We start from the raw sequence: 22,843 nt of genomic DNA, 5'->3' as shown, positions 1-22,843 counted from the left end.
GTCACGGCATTTGTTTCCAGGCGAACCGATAAAGAACACGACACTCACATCTCCCGAACATCCTGTAGAATTCAACCAATCAGATCGCGACTTTGAAACTCCTGAAGTGTTTCCAGAAAAGTGTGACATATGCATCAGTCCCCTGTTTCCTGGATGCAAACGTGTCCACCAACACAAATGTGCTCAGTTCTTCTTCAGTGAAGATCGCAGTTCCAACACTGTATAAAAATATAATAGGGAGAGAGAGAGAGAGGGGAGAAAATTACACAAGCATCAAATTGTTTTTAATCTCCATCATACTGTAATTCAGAATATATATAATGTACAAATGAACACAAAGGTATTTTTTTAGTTCCTTCATCCAATCCTCTGCAGAACCAGTGGGTTATGTGAATTTCTGATGTGTAATTGTTCAAGTTCAGACAGATAATCTTTCTCTCAAAGTCGTTCAATAGTGTTTATGCATCAGTAAATCAAGCCAGTGACTAAACGATCAACTTCACGTCGTTTCTCTTATTTTATAACTAATCTTAACTTTAACTTATCTAAATAATCTTACTTAAACTGTGATTAATATATATAGAGAAAGTGATCAAAGAACAATCCCTTTCCAATCGCCCAAGCTGTCAATCACACAGCGTGAGTTTATCTGGACAACTCGTTATGAAATCAATGACGCTGTTACACTGCATAACAAAGCTCTTACTGTACTTACCTCACGTTTGCATTGGTGAAATCATTAGTGAGAGTGCAGAAACTGCGTTGCAATGATAAGATCTTCATTCACGCGATCAACAGGCTGTCATCTGCTCAATGCTCATCACTGCAACCTTTTATGTGACGGGAATAGATCTAAATACTTAAACTTCTCACGATTTGTTAATCCCGATAGCTTTAATAGTAAAAACGTATAATAACTGTAATAGTAAAAGTTTTCGAGAGATTTCCACATGTAATGCAAGATATTTCACATGCAAGCATGCCAGCCAATCACAGCAGTGGGCGTTTACACTGAAGTCTCTCAGCAGCCAATCACAGCAGTGGGCATTTACACTGAAGTCTCACAGCAGCCAATCACAGCAGTGGGCGTTTACACTGAGGTCTCACAGCAGCCAATCACAGCAGTGGGTATTTACACTGAAGTCTCACAGCAGCCAATCACAGCAGTGGGCATTTACACTGAAGTCTCTCAGCAGCCAATCACAGCAGTGGGCGTTTACACTGAAGTCTCACAGCAGCCAATCACAGCAGTGGGCGTTTACACTGAAGTCTCTCAGCAGCCAATCACAGCAGTGGGCGTTTACACTGAAGTCTCACAGCAGACACGCCCCTTCAAACAGAGCATTCAAATCAGAGGCTAAAATCAGGCTAGGAAATAAGCCTTTTATTTCTAAATTATAATGAATTTTGATCTAAAAATCATACTAACATTATAAGGGCACACCAGGAAACATTCTAAAATAATAAAAATAATCCATGCAATGGGACCTTTAAGTGAGGACAGTACAGTAGTCACGGTTCTTCTGACTCCTGAAGTTAAATGGCCTGGGGTGGATGTGGAAAGTTGAAATATATTGAGTTAAATCCTCTGGATTCGATGATCACACGGGACTGATCGCATGGATTAACTTAAAATACTCCGTCATTCATGGTCACTTGATAAGAGGAAGACATCATTCAGCCATGCAAATTATAAAATGCTCAAGTATTGCTGAACAATAAATCTAAAATAAAATTGAAATCGCTAAGGCTAAGAGATTATGAAAGTGCTGTGATTTGTGGATGACTGATAAGCGTGAGTCTGTAAGGAACAGGCATTTAATGAACTTATTAATTCTCAGTTTTGAGAAACGTAGCCTGCGTGTGTTATGTTGTTGTGTTAATAATAACTAAAGTACCTAATTATGTTGCATGTTTATTTTGTACTAAAACTAGCGAGTTAGTTACTTATGGATTTAAAAGTACAGTTGTATCAGTGCTGCGCGAGCTCTCTCTCTCACACACATAAGTGCGCACAGAGAGAGAAGATAATTGTAAAATGAAAATTGACACGTTTAAATTTTGTTCTTGCTTGTGTTTTTTTCTGTCAAAATGTCAGAAAGAAAATTTGTATTATACATCCGTGTTTTTAAAATTTGTTAAATGATGGACATTTTACTGTCAACACTTATTTCTGAAGACAGACCTGAGAAATAGGCTACAAGGACAGCATCTGGCATTGTAGTGTCAGCATTGCGTGCAGCATTAACGTATTTGTATGTCTCTAAATGTCCATTTCTATCCACAAAACTTGTCAGAAGTCATGGTTTAACCCTTCAAGGTCTAAGGGGTTTTAAGTCCGCCTGGCACTATGTTGATATTTTGGCTTCTGGAAGGGTCAATTGTCATAGCAGAGTGAAGAGAGTCATATTTCTGGATTCTATAGACTCTCAGCTACAAGGTGGATGCAGTGACAATACACTTCTTGAGACACTTGTATGTGTTCTGATGTGATACATCACCAAAAAATACAAAAACGGAAGTTTGAATGTTTTGTTTTTTATTATATAAAAAGAGTGAACCATAATGAATAAGGGATTTTACATCAAATATTGATTCCTCAAAGGCTTTAGAACACCTGTAATAAAATTGGGTAAAAAAAAAAAAAAGAAACAAAATAACCATTTACATTTATGTGACTGTAGTCACCATAATTTTTTTTTTTTTTTAAACACAGAATATTCAATTCAAAATGAACATTTATCATCCCTTTACATTTTCTTATAATTTCTGTGTCCATTTACCAAACACATAATTTAGCTTTGTATATAAAGTTTCAAGTTATTTGCATTTATAATTGTTACATTAAATAAACTAAACCTTTAAAACGTTATGTACGTGACAGGGCCCTGGGGCCTCATTTATAAAACTGTGCGTAGGATCCTTACTAAAAGTGTACGTGCGCCTGAAAGCCAAAAATGACATACGCAAAAAAATATTCAGACTTATAAAACCGTTCGTACACCAGAACCTGCGCAGAATTCACTTTATAAATCCCAGTCAGCGGAAGATTGTGCGCACATGTGTCTCTTCCCCGAAATAACCATATATGGAGCTCACAACGTCTAGTTTTACTATGCATATCCACATCTGCATGTCATTTGCATATAATTATTCATCCACGTGATAACGTTTAACGGTACAAGACACATTACATTAATAAAAATCATGTACTTGCCTATCCTTGTCTTGTTTTTGAATACATAAAATCAAATATTGTAAAATACATTTCATCTTTTCCGCTGGCCGAATAGTATTTTTAATTGATTTTATATGTTTAATGGAAACGGATAGACCATGTGCATTATTTGCACGAAACTATTTTCTCAGACAATCTTGTATTATCATGATAAGCAATTATCTCTGCGGTTAAAACATTATAACACAGCACGCTACAGGAAAAGTGTTCAAAAACATCGCATCCACAACAAATATTTCTATTGATTGAATTTGAATATAAAAAAATGTTGTAACTTCTCAGAAATGATTTCATGTTTAAGTGTTCTCCATTAATTTGAATGGCATATTTAATCTAAATGTTTATATCAGAAGTAAAACATAGTTTAAATCATTATTTTATTTATTTAAACTGTTGCGTCAGTTTCACTAAACGGCCAAACGCGCTCGCTGGCACGGACATTTAAGAAGGGATGGATATTTGCTTCAAGTGACAGGCTTGGTGAGTGAAATTATATTTGTATTATCTTTCTGTAGATGTTTAACTTTCTTTAGATTTTCTGTCTAAAAGTGACCAAAAAGACACTAATCTCCAGCTCACAATCGGTGTCGCCAAACTGCTCCATCTCCAAAACGTTCGTACGCATGGGTCAGAGTTTGCGTGCAGGTGTAGCAAATTTTCCCGTAAAGTTTGTTTTTATAAGTCACAACTTATGCGTTGGAAGTGGCGTACGCCTCTTTCAGGGCCTGTTTTGTGCGTACGCAACGGTTATAAATGAGGCCCCCAGAAGCGGCGAGACCTCTTTATCACCCAGCATTATTAGTCCCACTGTGTGGTTTATCTAAGCTAGAGTTGAAGCTGCTTCCATAGAAAAACATTTCTATGGACAAAACGCATTGAAAATGAATAAATGTTATTATTCATGGTGAGAACACGGACCATGTAATTGGAAATTATCGGTATTTCTTTTAATTTTATTATTAATTTGTGTTTCAGTTGCTTAAATTGCTTTTACGTCACTTAGCCAGGCAACAGACAAGTGACCAATCCTGAGTGGTGATGTCATTACACACTAGTGATGTTACATTAGTGAACGAATCCTTCTTTTTTGAACGAATCTTATAGGTGAAGAATCGTTCTCGTCCACGTAATCCATTGACTCATATTTCTAGTTCACTGAAACCCCTCCCTCCATAGCAGCGCGGCGCTATTAGCAGTGCATGTGCAGCTCAGTGGACCAGTTAGCTCTGTGGACTGACCGTGACCGAGTTGATTGAGTCTGAACGAGAGAGAGAGAGATTGCGAACCGACGAGTTGAACGAACTGGTATATGTTGCTCGTGAACGAAAAGAACCAGTTGTTTGAACGACAATGATGGCGAACAGTTAGAGCAGGGGTCAGGAACCTTTTTTGACCAAAGAGCCATTTTTCTCATTTTTGGTTATTGCATTTTTCCAAAAGAGAAAGTGACATTAGTGGTGGGCCGTTATCGGCGTTAACGTGGGGCGTTAACGTGAGACTCTTATTGGGCGATAAAAAAAATATCGCCGTTAATCTATTCTCAAAGTTGGGTTGGGAGCTGGGTCTATACTACGCAAGCTATGATGACTTTGACCTTGATATTTTAGCGCGGACTCGGTTCGGTGTTCGGTACGCATTTTCAAACCGAACGGTTCGTTGGACCATTTTTCCTGCCGACCAAAATTTCGTTATTTCAAATGTAGGCGGGAACATTGTCCGACATCAAATGGCAAACGTAATGCAAGCGGAACGAAACTGAGCTACTCGTTATTGTGTGGTTGACGGACCGTTGTTTATCAGTTTGGACCATAGCAGCGCGAGCCGATCTTGATCAAGAGATCCAGTAAATAAATCATTTGAATTTGCTACTTAAGTATCAAACAGTGCGTGGAAGCCAGGAGGAAACGTTGTGCCATGAATGAACTATCCAGTGTCCACAGATCTGCAACATTTACCATGGATTTACTGTAGTAACACTAAATGCAACCATGGAAGTTTGACATAGGAAATAGTAGGCTATAATGCTTTCAAGTAACATTACGTTGGTTTTATTTTGACATTATGAATAAAATTGCTGCCCTCAAATGTTAATCTGAACTAAAAATAGACCTTTGTTTATAACTACTACAATATTAGGCTACATTTCATTGTTTCCAAGGAGCTGTTTTGTTTTATATGCTCATAAGAAGAGTCTATTATAGCTCCATCATTGCTCAAAGTAAAAAAATAATAATAATAATCATACTTATGTTAGTTTTAATAATAATAAAAAAAAAAATCTCTGCCATTTCTTCACAAGTTCTTTTAAAAGTCACTTTGTATTTAAAGGTCCCATGACATGAAATTTTCACTTTCTGAGGTTTTTTAACATTAATATGAGTTCCCCTAGCCTGTATATGGTCCCCAAGTTTCTAGAAATTTCAATCGGTGTAAATCGAGCTTTTGCTATCTTTCTCTGCCTTTGAGAAAATGGAGGCTCATACACGCTGATCTTGAATCTCCTCCTTATGACGTCATAAGGAGGAAATGTTACCTCCCCTGTCTCTGCTTTGCCCGCCCAGAGAATATTTTCCACCCATGAGAAAATGCGCTAGGATTTTAGTTTGTCCACGAGAGATATCATGGCTTTTGAGCGAGCGAAGCATAACAATTGCTCAATAATTGGATGTACAAATGAACACCGAAGGGTCAATACAGAGCTGGGCTTGCTGAACGTCTGAAACTAAAGTCTGGATCACTCTCTTTGGCTCAGCTACACACCTCGGACAAGTAAGTCAACTAATATATAAGTGTGTTGCTTTACTGTTTATGTTTACCTAGACTGTTACATGTAGAATGTGGCTGTAACATTAGCTATGCAGTTTATGTGTGTGAATACACACACTGTAACGCGAGTGTTGTACACTTCTTTGTTATTTGGATAACCGTTTTCCTGTTGGTTATATGGCGCGCGCGATATCCGCATTTCAAGATCGCAGAGCTTGATGTAATTGTAATAAGATACAGTAAATACAGACGTTAGAGATCTCTCATGAAAAGGCAACAGTAGGTTAGCGTTAGCTACATGATAATAACTGTAAACCATCCGAATAAAGTACCGTATCCAGACATAATATTTTAAACTAACCATTCGGAAACGTCCTGCTGGAGCTGCTGAGTTGCAACTTCTTCATCCGTTGCTTCTCCATCCGGATCAGATTCTGGGTCAAACTGAAATGCTTGAAAGACTGCGTGTCTTCGTGCCATTGCTATATCCAACGTAAACATGCACGCCACGGTACCGTTGCGCAAGATGGTCAAGGCCACACCCACCCTCCACCTTGCGCCGCCTTTCTCCTCCTCATTATCATTTAAAGCTACAGACACCGAAACGGCCCGTCTGAAGGAAGCTCATTCTGGGACTGGCTTGTAGTGGCTTTAATTCTGCACCGAGGCTGAATTTTTGGAAAGAGATTTCAGATACAGTACTAGGGACCACTAAGGCCTATATTAAAGCCTACAAAAAGTAGCATGTCATGGGACCTTTAAGAAACATGTGCCCTTTAGTCATTATTTGGGTAGCACACACATATTTTGAATGCCTTCGGCAGAATCCAAATGAGCCATTTTAACCAAAATTACAGTGAGATTAATCTAGATGAAAAAAATGTATCCATGCCCACCACTAATATATATATATATATATATATATATATATATATATAGAGAGAGAGAGAGAGAGAGAGAGAGAGAGAGAGAGAGAGAGAGAGAGAGAGAGAGAGAGAGAGAGAGAGAGAGAGAGAGAGAGAGAGAGAATGCACACAGTACTTACATCTACTGTGTTTACGTGAATACTCGACTTGGCAGTTTTATATTTTTCTGTGTTTATTTGGTCGTTTAGGCGTGCAACCGTAGAGGCTACTATACTTGTCTGTGTTGCGGAGCGCGCGCACAGCATCCTGACAGTAGAATTCAGTTCTCTTTCGCAACTTATCGCGCTTTTAATATTTATTTTCAATATAAAGCACATCATGCTCTTTTCTTTCTCATTCACGTATGTTTTGTTATTAATAACTTTAAACAAAATCGTCAACTGAAATCTGCGCGGATTATCAAATATACGACACATTTGTAGGACATTAAAGGGTCTCTGCAGCAAAAGTGAAAGTAGCCTACCAGCGGGTGAAATGTTTCGAAATGTCTCTGCGCAGCAAATCACCCGTTTCAATAAAATATTAAAGTTTATATAGCCTACTTGTAAATTTTCGCTGCTTTTCTAAAAATGGTTTTCGTCATTACTTTAAACAAGCTGCAGCTGCTTGACTGCCAGTGCAGGAGCTGTAGGTTACCGCAGAAACGTAAAGAGGTTAGTTGATTGCTGTGGTGACCCGTGACACTCGCGAACAGCACTGAACACGCACACTTTTGCCGGTACAACTTTAATATTATTATCATAAACTTTTCATTAACTTTAGTAGGCTGTACAACAAGGGAATTGTAATTGGCTGCTTTTTCTGCAGAGAGCCGATCTCTGTTGATGTGTCTTAATTGTTTCATCGATCGTTTGTTGGTAAAGGGTGAGAGACCTCGCGAGCCACATGATTTTTGCCAAAGGTTCCAGAACACTGAGTTAGAGCTAGGCTTGTGTTTTTGGCATATTTGCATCAAAGAAAGAAATTTACACTTCACTACTGCTAGTGGAGCGGCTAAGTGCTTATGTTTGGCAGAATCGTTCAGTTTATGATACAAGCATGAAAATTGGCATGAGCAGTCTCCATGGGTCACTTGACAAGAAAATTGTCCGAGCCACTTGAAATTTCAAGATGGCGGCCATTTTTCAAGATGGCCGACACCTTAGTGGAGCAGTTAAGTGATATAGTCGTTTATTTGGTGATACAAGCATAAAAATTGGCATGAGCAGTCTATGTGGGTCACTTGACAATAAGCCACCTACAGCTACTTGAAATTTCAAGATGGCAGCCATTTTTCAAGATGGCCACCACCTGAGTGGAGCAATTAGGCTTAAGAAATCATTTAGTTGGTGATACAAGCATGAAAATTGCCATGAGCCTAATTGCTCCACTAAGGTGGTGGCCATCTTGAAAAATGGCCACAATCTTGAAATTTCAAGTAGCTATGGGTGGCTTATTGTCTAGTGACCATCAGAGACTGTGCATGCCAATTTTCACGCTTGTATCATAAACTGAACGATTATATCACTTAGCCGCTCCACTATGCAATGAAAACAGTTTAATGACGCAAGCTGATGGTTATATGCAACAAAGACAAATTGACTGTTTACTTGATTTAAATGTACACTACTCTTTACCTGCTTTTCTTATATTTATTTGTGTGTTTTAGACTTAGTTTTGTGGTATTTTGCACTTTGAACAATTTACTTGAATACTGTACAGTACTGTAAGCAGAGCCGAACAGCCTTATACGCACACTACGCAAGTTGCGTAGGGCCCCGCAAATTGCTCAAGGCCCCACCTTCCCCTCGTGTCAAAGCGCGTCAATCAAAATTTACAACATCGATGACAGAATGAAGCAGTATCCTTCTGTTCACGAAAAGAGAGAAAAAAACACCATGAGAGTGAATTGCTGGAACAGCGATCAGGCAGACTTGTGTTCTCTCCTCTCCAAGTTTGATGTCAGCAGTGAACAGTAAAGTTAAGTTGATATGCATCTCTCTCTAGTCTGTCTGTCTGTCTGTCTAATCCAGCTGGGCAGTGTATCTTCTGGTCTTTCTGTGTCCTGCTTGCTAACGCCGGCCACTTCCAGGGGTGTGTTCTTTGACTTTGTACCTGACGAAAGAAAAATGAGAGTGAAATACAACTATTTATTACGTTTGATATACGACAAAGGGCAATGGTGTGTTTATAAAACTGCAGCTCGGAAAAAATATCAGCGTTTATATGCGCGTGCATGAAATGAAACGCGCCCTTTTCCAGCAAAACATCTGTGGGGACCAGTACAGTATATGGGCGTGATGGCACTCCTCATTATAGGCGCACATACTTTTAAAACAAGACAATGATTATCCAGTCTCCAAGTCAGTTTAGTTACAACTCTGCAATAAAGCAAGATGGAAAGCAATGTATTGACACTGACTACTGGTTTATAGGCTATATTGCATTTAAAATGTTGATTGGCTGGACATACTGGTCAATATGGATGCACACCCCTCAGTAAAAATTAACCATCAAGTATCAAGTATTGTTTTTATCATTTAAACACAGTGACATGCAATGGCAAGACATTTTAGCTTTTATTCATTCACATGATGCATTTTTGATATCAATAATTACATTTGTACTATTTAAAATGTGAATCCTTGCTATTAAGAATGTACTTTTCCTAGTAACAATGTCTATTTCTGATATCAGGAATTACATTTTCATTAGTACTAGTTAAAGGAGGGATTGTAGTGGGAGCACTGGGGTGTCAGGTGTGACTGTGTGGCAATGACTAATGGTACTGTGCACATACGATTGTTTGTATATTCATATTTAACATAGAACATAACTCAACGTTTAACATAATCCCAGATTTATGATGATTTTGACTTATTTTATTAATTTAATAAGTAAATGAGAAACACATTTTAATAAAGCCAAATAAATTTTTTTGTTACAAGTAAATACGTTTGTTGACTTAAGACAACACATAAGACACTCTTTTTCGCCCCCTGCTGGCATATTTATGTAATATGAAGAAACTGTCAGTGAACAAATCAATGAACGATTAATTTTGGTGAACGAACTGAAAATGAACGAATCTCTGGAAAGAATCCAAATTTCCACCACTACACACATTCAACCATCACGGTTCGGCACAGTTAGCCAAGTGTGCTGAGAGTTCAGGGTTTGTAATTGTGCTGTGCCGTACCAGGCTCAAGTGGAAACACAACTGGAACCTTTTCCAAAAGTGGAAAAGCAGCTTTTTGTTTAACACATAAAGATGAACTACTTACCGTGATCTCAGACTGCGGTGATGTGGTTTCTCCGCTGAATGGATCTTCAAGTGTAGGTTCAGGTGAGTTTTAAAAGAGAAACTGTTTCCACACTGATCACACGTGTGCGACTTCTCTCTGCTGTAGATCCTCTCATGCCTTTTCAGATCTGCTGACAGACTGAATCTCTTGTCACAGTGTGAACACTTATAAGGTTTTTCTCCAGTGTGGATCATCTCATGTTTTTTCAGATCTGCTGACAGACTGAATCTCGTCACACTGTGAACACTTGTAAGGCTTTTCTCCAGTGTGGATCCTCTCATGTCTTTTCAGATGTGATGAGTGACTGAATCTCTTGTCACAGTGTGAACACTTGTAAGGTTTTTCTCCAGTGTGGATCCTCTCATGGCTTTTCAGATGCGCTGGCTGATTGAATCTATTGTCACAGTGTGAACACTTATAAGGTTTTTCTCCAGTGTGGATCCTCTCATGTGTTTTCAGATCTCCTGATCGACTGAATCTCTTGTCACAGCTTGAACACTTGTAAGGTTTCTCTCCAGTGTGGATCATCTCATGGCTTTTCAGATATGATGACTGACTGAATCTCTTGTCACAGTGTGAACACATGTAAGGTTTTTCTCCAGTGTGAATTCTGTCGTGCTGTTTTAAACTGTCCGCTGTAATAAAAGTCTTCTCACACTCAAAGCACATGTACTCTCTTACACCAGTATGTATTTTCTCATGTTTATGTAAATGTTGCCGCTGTGAAAAACTCTTTCCACACACAGAACATGAGTGTGGCTTCTCCTTCGTATGAACTGTCAGGTGTGTCTTCAGGTGTGATGCACAGAGAAACTTTTTTCCACACTGATCACACCTAAATGGCTTCTCTCCGGTGTGGATCCTCATGTGAACATTAAGGTGTGAAGATTGACTGAAACTTTTCCCACATTGATCACATGTGAACGGCTTCTCTCCAGTATGAACTCTCATGTGAAGCTCAAGACCATCTTTGCTTGATAAACTCTTTCCACACTGAGTGCAGGTGAAAGATTTATTGGCTCTTCTTTTCTTTAAAATGTTCTGTTTAGTCTTTGAGCGACTCAAAGGTTTTTCTCCAGGTTTGACATGATGTTCCTCCTTCACTTCACTCAGTTCTTCACTCTCCTCCTCCACTTCACTCAGTTCTTCACTCTCCTCGCTCTCTTCCATCGGGTCTGACATGACAGAAAAACTATTATTGTAAAATTTTCTAAATAATCAAAATAGTTCAAAGAGAGAAATATGGAGTGAATGAAGATTAAAATTATCTCAGATGTAACAGACAACTACAATAAAATATTACAATTGATATATTTTTATTAATTATACATCCCTGAAACTTTCCCTGAATGAGCTACACTGATCTTCCAGTTATTTTTTTAAAACATTATAGGCACAAATCCCATGTTTCTGTAGTGAGAATTATTAAATATGTTTGATCAATGACACAATTATCTAACATGATATGAACATTCAAATACACAATACTGACATATTTTAACACCAACTTTTAGATATTTAATTATGTTAAAAACTACTAATATGTTTTAATTAAGGGCCGTTCACACTGAACTTCTCCTTCCGTTGACTTTACATGCTTGTGAAAGTGGGACACAAGAAACACAAGCTCAAGTGAATTTCACTGCGAGAAAGAACATACATGTTTGCAGTAAAGCAGAGTAGATTGTAAATTTGTATATTTTGGAATGATGATTATGTGTTATACATGTTCGTAAAAATACACACACAAAAAAAAAACTTCCTTTACTGACCATTTGTTCAAAAATAAACTCTTGCAGCCATGTCACAGTTTAACTGTTTATCTAAAAGTGATAATGTGCTTGAATGTTTCTAACATGAATGTTCTTGAGCATCATGAAAAGGATCTCCAGCTAGTTTGACAACTTAGCCTTATTGGGTTAGAGATACCATTTGCGCCACAAACGTGATATAATAACACACAATGTTTTCGTTTAGCGAGATATTTTAAAATAAATTTGTACCTGTAAGTCGCCATTGTTGTTTTTACCCATTGCATTCTGGGCCGTGACGTAGACTGGTCTCCCAGCACCGCTAAAAACACAAGGCGCGTAAACACTAACATTATCAAGCTAAAATATTACCTCAATAAGCAAACGAAATGTCAGGCGTTCACCCTTTGCAGTTCGAGCCTGAACGTGTCGTAAATACGGAGGAAGGTTCACATGATGATAATCATCTCGTAGCCGTAGGTGAGGAGGAGGAGGAGGAGGAGGAGGAGGAGGAGGAGGAGGAGGAGGAGGAGGAGGAGAGAGTAGGGCACACGCTGTGGCAATTGTTTACCAATGCTTACTGAAAGGTAGAGTGTTTGATCAGCAGCAGTCCAGGGTAAGGTAGCTAGGGTAGCTATTAGGGGTGAAACGGTACACGTATTCGTATTGAACCGAAACGGTACGGGCGTCACGGTTCGGTGCATGAATATACACGTATAAAAATAAATAAAACTTGCATGCAAATTAATGTAATCTAATGCGGAACTACTGTTAGATACGCGGGTTCTTTAGGGCTATAATAAACAGGCTGCGATGTCAAGATTGCAGTGCTGGGATATGTCTTGTGTGCGAGAGAGAGAGGCACGGGCGCGATCGAACAGTGGAAACATAAAAACATACTCCGTCATTTTGTTCATACAGGACATCATTCAAACTGCAAAGTGTTTGCTTATATTTGTGTACACTCGCAATAAAACACAACATTGTGCTTTTGTCAAACTGTAAACTGTTGTCAAACTGTAACCTACAACTGTCACCCAACCAAAATCTCACACACACACACACACACACACACACACACACACACACCGTAAAAAAAAAAAAAAAAAAGCAAGGTGGAATTTTAGCTTTCTAGGTGGGTGCGACAATGAACTGTAGAAGAGTGTGTCGAACTGCCTGCGAACGCTCGCCTCTGATGTGTTCTTTTTAGTTTAGCGCTCAAGACCGTCGTGCGTCATCAACAATCGACGGCCCATAGTACAAAAAGGCTGAAAAAGGGAGTGATCGCGCTTTTTTATTTTTCTCAATCATGAAAGCGTTTCAGGGTATTTTTAACCACGCGCTTTACTTAGGAGGGGTATTGACATCATATCTAGAACTACCCAGAGATCCTTTGAATGAATGAAGAATACATCTAGTGTATATATCTATACCCGCCCGCGCCCTCAGATCATTTGGACTCGGCTGTGTTCAAGAGGTAACAACGATATAAATACTGTTCGTTTTCTCACACAAACCGCTCGTTTCGTGTCTTAGGCCATCAATGTGTACTTACGATGGGGAATTGTTTTAATTTGGACTTTGTGCATGCTCTTTGAGACAGTGATCATAGACCTGCATTATATGACTGACAGACAAGAACGGTTTGACCTAAAAATATCAAAATTGAAACTACTGTGGAAAAAAAGACACCTACATCTTGGATGCCCTTGAGGTAAGCTAAAACATACCAACATTTTATTTCAAAGTGAACTATCCCTTTAACAATGCCAAACCCGGCGATGAGGGAGAAAAGGTATCTCACAAGTTTATTAGCATCTTTGTCTCAGAAGTTAACCAATAAGATAGTGTATACCTTACATCATATATTAATATGATACATTGAATAACAAGGCCATATGGTCAGTTTCTGGCTATCCTACCACATGTACACTTGCAGCCTGGAGGACCCTTATACTGTGTTCATAATAGAGAGAATAGGAGACAGTGCCTTCTTACAGAACAAAGAAATCCCTCTGTTATACGCTTTTGCTGAGACTACCATACTAGAATTTCTTAAAGCTATAGTAAGTAACCATCAAATCCCCTCAGTCTGCTGACACCAATGAAATGAGCTTTAAGTGACAATTTACAGGAGATCTGAAGACATGAGCATAATAAATGAGGTGAAAACAGGAACTATTGTCATGAAATAAAGAGTGTTTTCAGCAGATCTGTTAATATTGATGAGCTTCAGACTATCAACACTCATTCAACAAGCCATTCAGGATCATTAGCAGATCATCTCACTTTATTCTGAGTGTTTGCTGTTAGAAACACATTATCTGAGTCAGGATAACATGATACAAGCCTGTAAAACTGCTCTATTGAAATATATCTCACAGTGTAACATAAATCATCAATAATAAAACAAAATAATTAAATAACCTCTCTTTATGAACCTCTTCAGGCAAATAACTACAACACCATAATATATGAATCTAAATATAGTTTGACTTTATAATAACTATTAATTGCAATAAAGTAATTCCATCATTAACATGTTAGCCTACATATTCGTACAGAAACTGACAATGATCATAAAACTCTAAAAATAAAGAAAATGTAATGTTTCCTGTGACAAACTTAATTAATATTTAGGCCTATCTATATTACCATGATTTGATATTTCCCACATTTATTACTCATACAGGGGCAATATAAAGTGTCTACATCAATTTTAATAAGTAGGCCTAAATATCTGCCAAAGATAAAATGTCAACAAAGAAATAACGGTAAACATGAAAATGGCAACAGAAACACTTGGGATCGATTCCCATAAATTCCCCTCACAGATCTCAAACTTTAACTCTTGACTTGACATTCAGTAACAGTTCTCACTCCAAACATCGAGACAATCACACAAACGAACACAAAATCGCTCAGGTCTGAATGAACTCAACATATTCTCCTCATGCTCGCTGCTGCTGCACTAAATGTTTATTTCAGTAGGAAGACGCCAGAAAAGACGCAAAAGTATCGCTGTGATCGATGAAAACAATACAGAAATGAGTCTGTCGCTTAATCAAACTCTATAAAGTGTGTGTGATGGTTGTGTAAATATGAGAAATACAGTGAACTGCTCTCCTTACCTCAGAAGACGCGACGCTGAAACTCAATGAGGGAAGAAACATAGGGTGTTTCTCAATATGCGTTCTTCAGCGATCTTGCGTCCTTAGCTGTGTCCCAAAGTGAAGGCTGCATCCTCCGAAGGCCGTATTTGAAGGCCGGATGGCCGTATTTGAAGGCCGATTGCGTCACCGCGGCGCGACGAAGGACGTCCCAATTCAAAGGCTGCATCCTTGGAAGGTCGCATTTGAAGGCCGATTGTGTCACCGCGGCTCGATGAAGGCTGTCCCAATTCAATTCTCCATCCTTCGAAGGCCGTATTCGAAGGCCGGTTGCGTCATCGCGCCGCGACGAAGGCTTCCCTGATTCAAAAGCGACGCCAAATGCACCCTTCGTTTCCCCGTGAAAAGAAGGATACATAAATGGACACTTAGCGGCCTATTCTACCCCATAAGTCATTGCGCGCCGTTGACGACAGCATTTATTTACTTATTTTTAAAGGCGGCCGAGACTAGAGATCGGTGGTGGACAGCAAATTCACATTTAAATGTAAGTATTATGTTTTAATTTGCTCAAATAGCTAGCGAAACCAGAGTTAAATTTCTTATAAACTTCTTCTTAACTCCTTCGTCACCATTGCGTGGCTACATTTATCATGTAGTTTTAGGCAAAACTTGTGGTAATAACGTTATTAGTTTAACAACCTATTTGTAATATTTGCACTTGTGTATTATAAGAAATATCACTCACCCAATAAAGCCCAAAACAATAAGAAAAGCAGTAGATAAGGCAATGGGGTTTCACTTTTATGTGTTTTTGTAGTGCTGTCATGCTATGTGGTTTTAACCAAATTTTAGTTTACAGAAATATGATTTCTTAAGTATTTTGTATGCATGTCTTGATGTGTCATATTTTGCAGTGTTAACAATGCACTTAAGATTGCTCCTCTGTGTTAAGTACCCTTTTCTGCTTTTTTAGAACAATTCAGGAAAAAATGGGTTTATATATATATATATATATATATATATATATATATATATAAAGAAAAGTAATACACACATCTTTGCTGAAATGTATTGTCCTGTTGTTGTTAACAAGCCATGGTTCATTTGCTCTGCCTTTAGGATTGCAAGTGTCCTGGGACAGGAGAGGGTGTGAGTGGGAAACCCACTGCTGAAACTTGGCCCTGGTTTGTCCTCATGGATGAGGTGTTGGGACAGAGGCATTGCACCAACCCCCCTGTCCTCATCGCCTCAATCCCTGAGGACACACCAGGGCCGAGTTCAGTAGTGGGTGCCCACGGTGAGGAGGAGCCAGGGGCAGCAGCACCAGCACCACCAGTAGCACCAGCAGGAGCACCAGCACGAAGGCGGCGAGACAGGACGGGTTTTTGAACTTGATCAGAGAAGAAATGCAACTACAGAGGGAGGCAGAGGCGAGGAGTGCACAGGAAAGAAGGGAGAGGATGGACAGGCTGTTTTCTCTTCTTGAGAGAATGATTGAAAAATTTTCTACATATTCTTGTTTAACTTTTTTCACTTTTATTTTTTAAAAGAAAAATTATGTACATTTATTTTTATGCTACTTTAATTGTGTAAATAAAAGAGAATGAATTGTTCTGGACATTGTTTATTTTTGTAATGACAGTAATACTTTCTGCATGAAACAAATTCTATACCTTTTTATTTTTTCAAATAAAATTGGTAAATGAAAATCATTTGTTCTATAGGCTACATTAAAGCACTTTTTCCAACTATTTACAAAATAAGTTAAACATATCAAAATCAACATAAACATTTAATTTTACAATACATAAAATAAGAAAAAAATGATGTAGACTCTATTGAGCTGAGCCGCTGGACCGGGATGGGCTGCCCCTAAGGCCTCCTGCTGGTGGGACATCATCTGGGATTGTCTCCAGAGCGTTTGAGTGCATATTTCCACTATCCACTAAGTTGTCTACCAACAGCTTTGCAGGGCTGATTCAATCGACGGCTTTCTGAAAAAAGTACTTTTAATAACTACTGCATTTATATTAGGCTACTGCATTACTGCGTATATGTTGCATTTTACTTCTGTATATTTTCAATATACAGTAATATCTGGTTGTTACATTATATAGCTACTTTTGTGTAGTTTAATGTAATCATATTGTGATGTGAGGAAAAAAGTACTTCAGTAGGTTACTTCACATTTGTAAGTGAATAGGCTACTTAACGAAATATGCAGTTCCGAAAATTAAAGAAACAAAATTAGTCACAATATTAACAAATTGTTGCTCACTACAGCAGCGTCCCATATCAAAGGGCGCATCTGACGCGCTCGGACCGGTCTAGCCTACGAAGGATTGTTCTTGTCGCCTGGCAACTGTGACAGCTGCCAATGACGAGCGCGAGAAATACTGGACTTTTTATATTCAATTGGGTTTTGTATTCAAACAGGGCTAAACCGAAAATACATGACCTGGCAGCGCCGGGGCTAAAACATCCTCACCATGTCCTCAAGTAAAATATAAAACATAAAAATGACAATTCTGGCTCCATAGCTGTTTACTGTATCAAAATGAATGATCAGGATAGTAGCTGTCCTCTCGCACTGTTGCTTGGCGCCAGGAGCGGTGATCGGGAACACCTGGCTGCGCAATTAGGAAATCCAAGGAAGGCTACATGGAGCGTCCTTCAGAGGACGCATAGGCTGCATCCTTGAAGTCTGCGTCCTTCGAAGGATGCAGCCTTCAACATTGGGACACAGCTAGTGTGTTCTCGTTTTACGTCATCATTTACCGTCGAAGTTCAGACCCAATTCTCAAGAACGCAAGTACAGAGGACGCATGAAAGAACCCGGATGTGTTCTTGATACCGAGGATCTGCCGAGGATGCATCGAATGCAGACTAATGCTGCGTTCCAGTCCACTTTTAGACATGCACTTGCGAACTTCCCTAAGCACTTCCCCTCGGGGGAATCCCTGCCGCCATTTTGAAGTGCGTTCCACTTCGTGAAGTGGACGAGGGAAGTTTAGATGGACAGACCCTCGTTCCCTCGATTTTGACCGAGGGAGCGAGTCTACTTCATATGTAGCCTACACTTCAGGCATCCATATGTCCCACAATGCAGTACGATTGTGACGTCACCACAGATCTCGTTTTATCACCACCACAACAGACAACTCTATGATATATATATATATATATATATATATTTTTTTTTTTTTTTTTTTTTTTTTTTTATTTAAAACAACCCAAACACACATTTAAACATTTGGATGCTGCATTAAACAAATTCTTAAAGGGGAAATTTTTTTAATAATAAATCAACTACATAGCTGATTCCAAGTGATCAAGGGCTTAGGACGTTCCAATTCAGCCCATTGCAGTTTCCGCCAGTAGTGGGCACTCGCAATGACGTACATCCGAGTGAACGAGACGGAGGGAAGTTAGCAAGTGAAGGGCATGACAACTTTGGACTGGAACGCAGCCTTGCTCGCCTGGTGTCCCAGAAGTCGTTGCGGCAAAACAATGGAGGAGGGAAGCGCAGCGCATACCTGTAAGTCTTGTAATGTATTTTTAACGTCACCAATCTAAATATACATCTAATTTTGACATATTATTTGAAGTTGGGAAATATATGGGGTTGTGGAAAGTTAAATTTATCCATCAGAACTTACCTTTTTTTAATTAAAATACGCTAGCTTACATCCTGAGGTAAATGTAAACGGTTTTATTTAGCACGAATTCGCAGTTGCAAATAGAGCTTACATCTGTATTAACGTTAGTTAATCAGCTATTTAAAAGTACCCCCCCCCCCCCATACTTAGGGAGCAACGAAGAGACAAAAATGCTCATCCAGTGGAGAGGAGCAAACGAAGCCCTCTTCACTGGAAAGAGGAACTCCTCTAAGTCTGGCTGGGAGTAAGTAATTCTACTTTCATTATCATGATATATCATACTGTTGAATTTTGGCACATATACTCTTGTATATAACGTTAGTCAGTTTCTTGGTTTATTTTATTTTACATTATAATGTTAGTTTCCTCTTTTCAGGGTTTTTGTGAAAGACACCAGAATTCCAGTCATGCCTAAACAGGCAAAGAAAAAATTGAATAATTTAAAGGAGAAATACAAGGTAAGAATGTATTTCAGTCATGTTGATCAGTCATATATATAGTGCAGTGAAGCAAGATATATTTTTTATTAGGAGTTGAGGGACCCACCGACAGGGAAAGGCAGTGGTATAATGAAATGGATGCTGTGCTCCAGGGGCAGCATTCCATCAATCCGCCCCTGGTAGTAGCAGCAAATGTGTCTGCTACTGCAAGTGGCGTTGTGGCTTCTTCCTCCTCTGCCCCTCTTCCAGGCAGTGAAGCACAGAAGAGACCGATGAAGAGGCGAAGCTCCTCAGAGCTCATTGAGCTGTTCAGGGAGCAGGCCGAGAGAGATGATGAGAGGGAAAGGCAGGCAGCTGCAAAAGAAGAAGAGAGGGAGAGGGCTACTACAGAAAGGGCTGAACGCTACCTTGCACTTTTTGAGAAACTTGTTAATAAATTATAATAAAAGTTCATTAGAAAGTATATTTTGGTTTGAAGAATTGTTTATTTACATTATGATTTCATTGTAAATATTTCCAAAGTTTATTTGCACTTGCACTGACTATTAACATCAACCTCACCCTCTTTTTGAGAAACTTGTTAATAAATTATAATAAAAGTTCATTAGAAAGTATATTTTGGTTTGAAGAATTTTTTATTTACATTATGATTTCATTGTAAATATTTCCAAAGTGTATTTGCACTTGCATTGACTATTAACATCAACCCCACCCAATAATTCTACACTACATAACATAACATCCCTCAGCTGAGTATTTGTATAACAAATATATATATATATATATATATATATATATATATATATATATATATATATATATATACACTCTTACTCTCATTCCCTCACACACACAAACTAACTTGATCTAACTATAGTCATGTTCTTGTAGGCATGCAGGTAGCTCTTCAGGGGCAGAAAGTTGTGCTGCAAGTCTAGCCCTGATGTTGTTTCCAGTTTGCTCCAGTTCCCCACCCATGTCTTCTGCTTCTGCATCCTCATCCCCAAGGTCCTCTTCTTCCAGGATGTCATCAGTGGCGTGACACAGATTATGTAGAATGCAGCATGTAGCAACCACTTTCGGGGCGAATAGAGGATTGATCTCCAGGGCCCTCAGGAATATAGCCCTCCAGCGTGTTTTAAGCATGCCAAAGGCACGCTCAATGATGCACCTAGCCTTGGCATGGTGTTTGTTAAAGCGGCCTTCAACACGACCTGGCGGTAAGACACATAGTCAGTGACAATAGGTCAGTTAGGGTCAAGATGAATCGACCATTGACAATGTTTATTCACTAAAATGCAATGACATTGAAAATGCAACTGTCACTATATTTATCATAATTAAGTAAATAAACTGTAATGTTATAACTATGTAGACCTACTTACCAGCCACAGGTTGTCTGTATGGGGTGATTATGGTGACAGGATGTTGCAGACATGGGTAGCCCCCATCTCCAAGAAGGAAGAACCCATTTGGTGGATAAAGGGATTCCTTATACATTGGGCACCTTCGAAGGACCAGAGCATCATGGACGGATCCTGGGTTGCCTACATAAATGTCAAGGAATTTCCCTGTACTGTCACAGATGCCCTGGAGTATAATTGATGGAAACAGCTTTCTGTTGATGTAGCACTGTTTCTGTTGTCCGCCAGGTGGTCGAATCCTAATATGGCACCCATCAATCGCACCAGCAGCTTTCTTGAAGGCATTGTGCCCTGCCAGACGGACAAAGCCTCTTCCAAGCTCCTCCATCTCCTGTGGCCCAGGGAAGTTAATTATTCGGTGCAGGACTGCCAACATTTCCTTAGTCACATTATGCACAACCCGGCATACTGTGGATGTGGGCATTGCAAATGTTTGTGAGGTGACACGGTAAGAGGCTCCACATGCCAGCCAGTACAGTAGAACGAGCACCTCAATCTCGTGACTCCAACCATGATCTTTTATTCTTGGCAGCACCTGACACAACAGCCCAATTGTTACCCTGCTGAGTCTCAGTGAAGGCACTGTGTCCTCTTCTGAAAAATAAATTCTGAGAATTGGGACATGATAGTTTAGCACTGCATAGTTTTGAATGTGTTGTTTTTCCTGAAAAAAAAAAAAAAAGATAATGTTTAATGACCTCCCCTTAAATATTAAATGTATCTTTATTGTTTTCACAGTTTCAAAAAATAAATCTATGGTTTTCTTTTACAATTTCAGTGCTTCTCTGTTTTTCACTTGAAACTAACACTTTACTGGTGTTGGGCAGTAACTAATTACTAGTAATTTAGTTACTGTAATACTATTAGTTTTTGCAGTAACTAGTAGTGTAACTAATTACTAATAAGATTTTAGTAATAATATTACAGTTACTATCCATAAAACAGCTTAGTTACTTTTGATGCCTCAACCCTGCTGATTTATAACCTAACAATCAAATAATTCCCAGATGTATTTTCATAATTTTCACGACTGTGCAGCAGGCAATCTTGAAATATTGAAAAGCTTACATTCAGCAGATAGAAATATTGCATTATGTTGATTTTGTCGGGAAAAAAGATGACCTGAACACTGTTGTGTAAGTTTTGCCTTTACTTTACTCTGGCATTACATCCCACCCACATCCCTCTGATCAACATGTACATTATATTACTATAATTAAAAATCTTTTTGGAAAATTAAGCAGTTTCTTACAAACTTATGTGATCTGATAAAATACATAAAATATAATTGTATATATGGGTAACGGAAAAATTACTTCAAGCTAAGCTACACATGACAGTTAATGAGATTAATACAACACTTCTGCTTGAATGTCACTATCAGTCACTATTGAGTGTTTGTAATAACTTCTGACTGCGATCCAATGTGGATTTTGGTCAAATCATTAGGCAGAAATATGTTGTTAGTAACATTCTAGAAGAATTGTATGTGGAAGATAGTTACAACTTCTGTGGGGCGTGAAGAAAAAGTAATGTAACTAGTAGTGTAACTAATTACTGTTGCCAGAAAGTAATAAGTAACAATATTACTTTTGAAAGGACTGGAGTAACTAGTAATGAGTAATATATTACATTATTTGAGTAACTAGCCCAACACTGCACTTCACAGTGGGTATTGGGGTTTGTGTATTTATTCAAAGTTAATAATTCATCAGAGGGGTTCAGCTGTGTAGTGGGCTTGTGGCCACTGTACTACTTGTTATTATTATTTGTGGGGACATATCAAACAATTCATTGAATAAATTAGTTATTAAATTGCTCAATATTTATATATATATATATATATATATATATATATATATATATATATATATTTATGATTGGGCATTGGAAGAGATGCTAAGCAGTCGGTAGTGACAACATATCTTACTGTGGCAAGGATGAGGGTCATCAGGGAACGCCTCCTGACTTGTCTCCGCCTTATCCTGGCTCTTCTCTGATGGGCGACACGCCTTATATATACTTATACTTATTCATATAGTATAAATATTATACTATATGAATGTATAATATTTATAAACACACATGCATTGAAAGCCATTGACAGTAAGGGAAGAAACGGCGCGAGCGAGCGGTGACGTCATGGGCCTCCAAAGCGGGACACCCCCGCAGCCAATCAGGGCCACGCAGATTCAGCTTTACTAGAAGCGTATTATTTTAGAACTGAAGTGACTCCAGTTAC

The 22,843-nt window shown here is 38.7% G+C and overlaps 2 protein-coding genes and 1 long non-coding RNA gene across 4 annotated transcripts; 1 reads left to right on the top strand and 2 right to left on the bottom strand.

The window, feature by feature from the left end:
• Window positions 1-2,540: 2,540 nt before the first annotated feature.
• Window positions 2,541-18,209, bottom strand: LOC309501915 (uncharacterized protein). 2 transcript variants are annotated; one of them, XM_082174184.1, is made up of 4 exons: window positions 17,830-18,209; window positions 15,097-15,181; window positions 10,194-11,389; window positions 2,541-9,024 (listed from the first exon to the last, which is right to left on the bottom strand). In XM_082174184.1, the coding sequence occupies exon 3, from the start codon at window positions 11,382-11,384 to the stop codon at window positions 10,410-10,412; it is 975 nt and encodes a 324-aa protein (XP_082030310.1). In that variant the 5' UTR covers window positions 11,385-11,389; window positions 15,097-15,181; window positions 17,830-18,209; the 3' UTR covers window positions 2,541-9,024; window positions 10,194-10,409. The 2 variants fall into 2 exon arrangements, with proteins under 2 accessions (XP_082030310.1, XP_082030311.1); XM_082174185.1 differs by lacking the exon at window positions 17,830-18,209 and adding an exon at window positions 12,218-12,287 and having other exon boundaries at window positions 15,097-15,175.
• A 122-nt stretch (window positions 18,210-18,331) lies between these two features.
• LOC309511772 lies at window positions 18,332-20,304 on the top strand. The gene is made up of 4 exons (XR_014210759.1): window positions 18,332-18,616; window positions 18,888-18,981; window positions 19,114-19,195; window positions 20,186-20,304. It is a non-coding gene; the product is annotated as an uncharacterized lncRNA (long non-coding RNA).
• LOC309511708 (putative nuclease HARBI1) lies at window positions 20,020-22,614 on the bottom strand. Its single transcript, XM_082186978.1, has 3 exons — window positions 22,532-22,614; window positions 20,563-21,265; window positions 20,020-20,391 (listed from the first exon to the last, which is right to left on the bottom strand). Exons 1-3 carry the CDS (start codon window positions 22,550-22,552, stop codon window positions 20,045-20,047), a joined length of 1,071 nt encoding a protein of 356 aa, XP_082043104.1. The 5' UTR covers window positions 22,553-22,614; the 3' UTR covers window positions 20,020-20,044.
• Window positions 22,615-22,843: the final 229 nt, after the last annotated feature.

This window comes from Leuciscus leuciscus, assembly GCF_965113295.1.
Source record: "Leuciscus leuciscus genome assembly, chromosome: 1".
NCBI classification, from domain to species: Eukaryota; Metazoa; Chordata; class Actinopteri; order Cypriniformes; family Leuciscidae; genus Leuciscus; species Leuciscus leuciscus.
The sequence above is the reverse complement of the archived record's forward strand: the minus strand, read 5'-3'. Positions and strand labels throughout refer to the sequence as shown.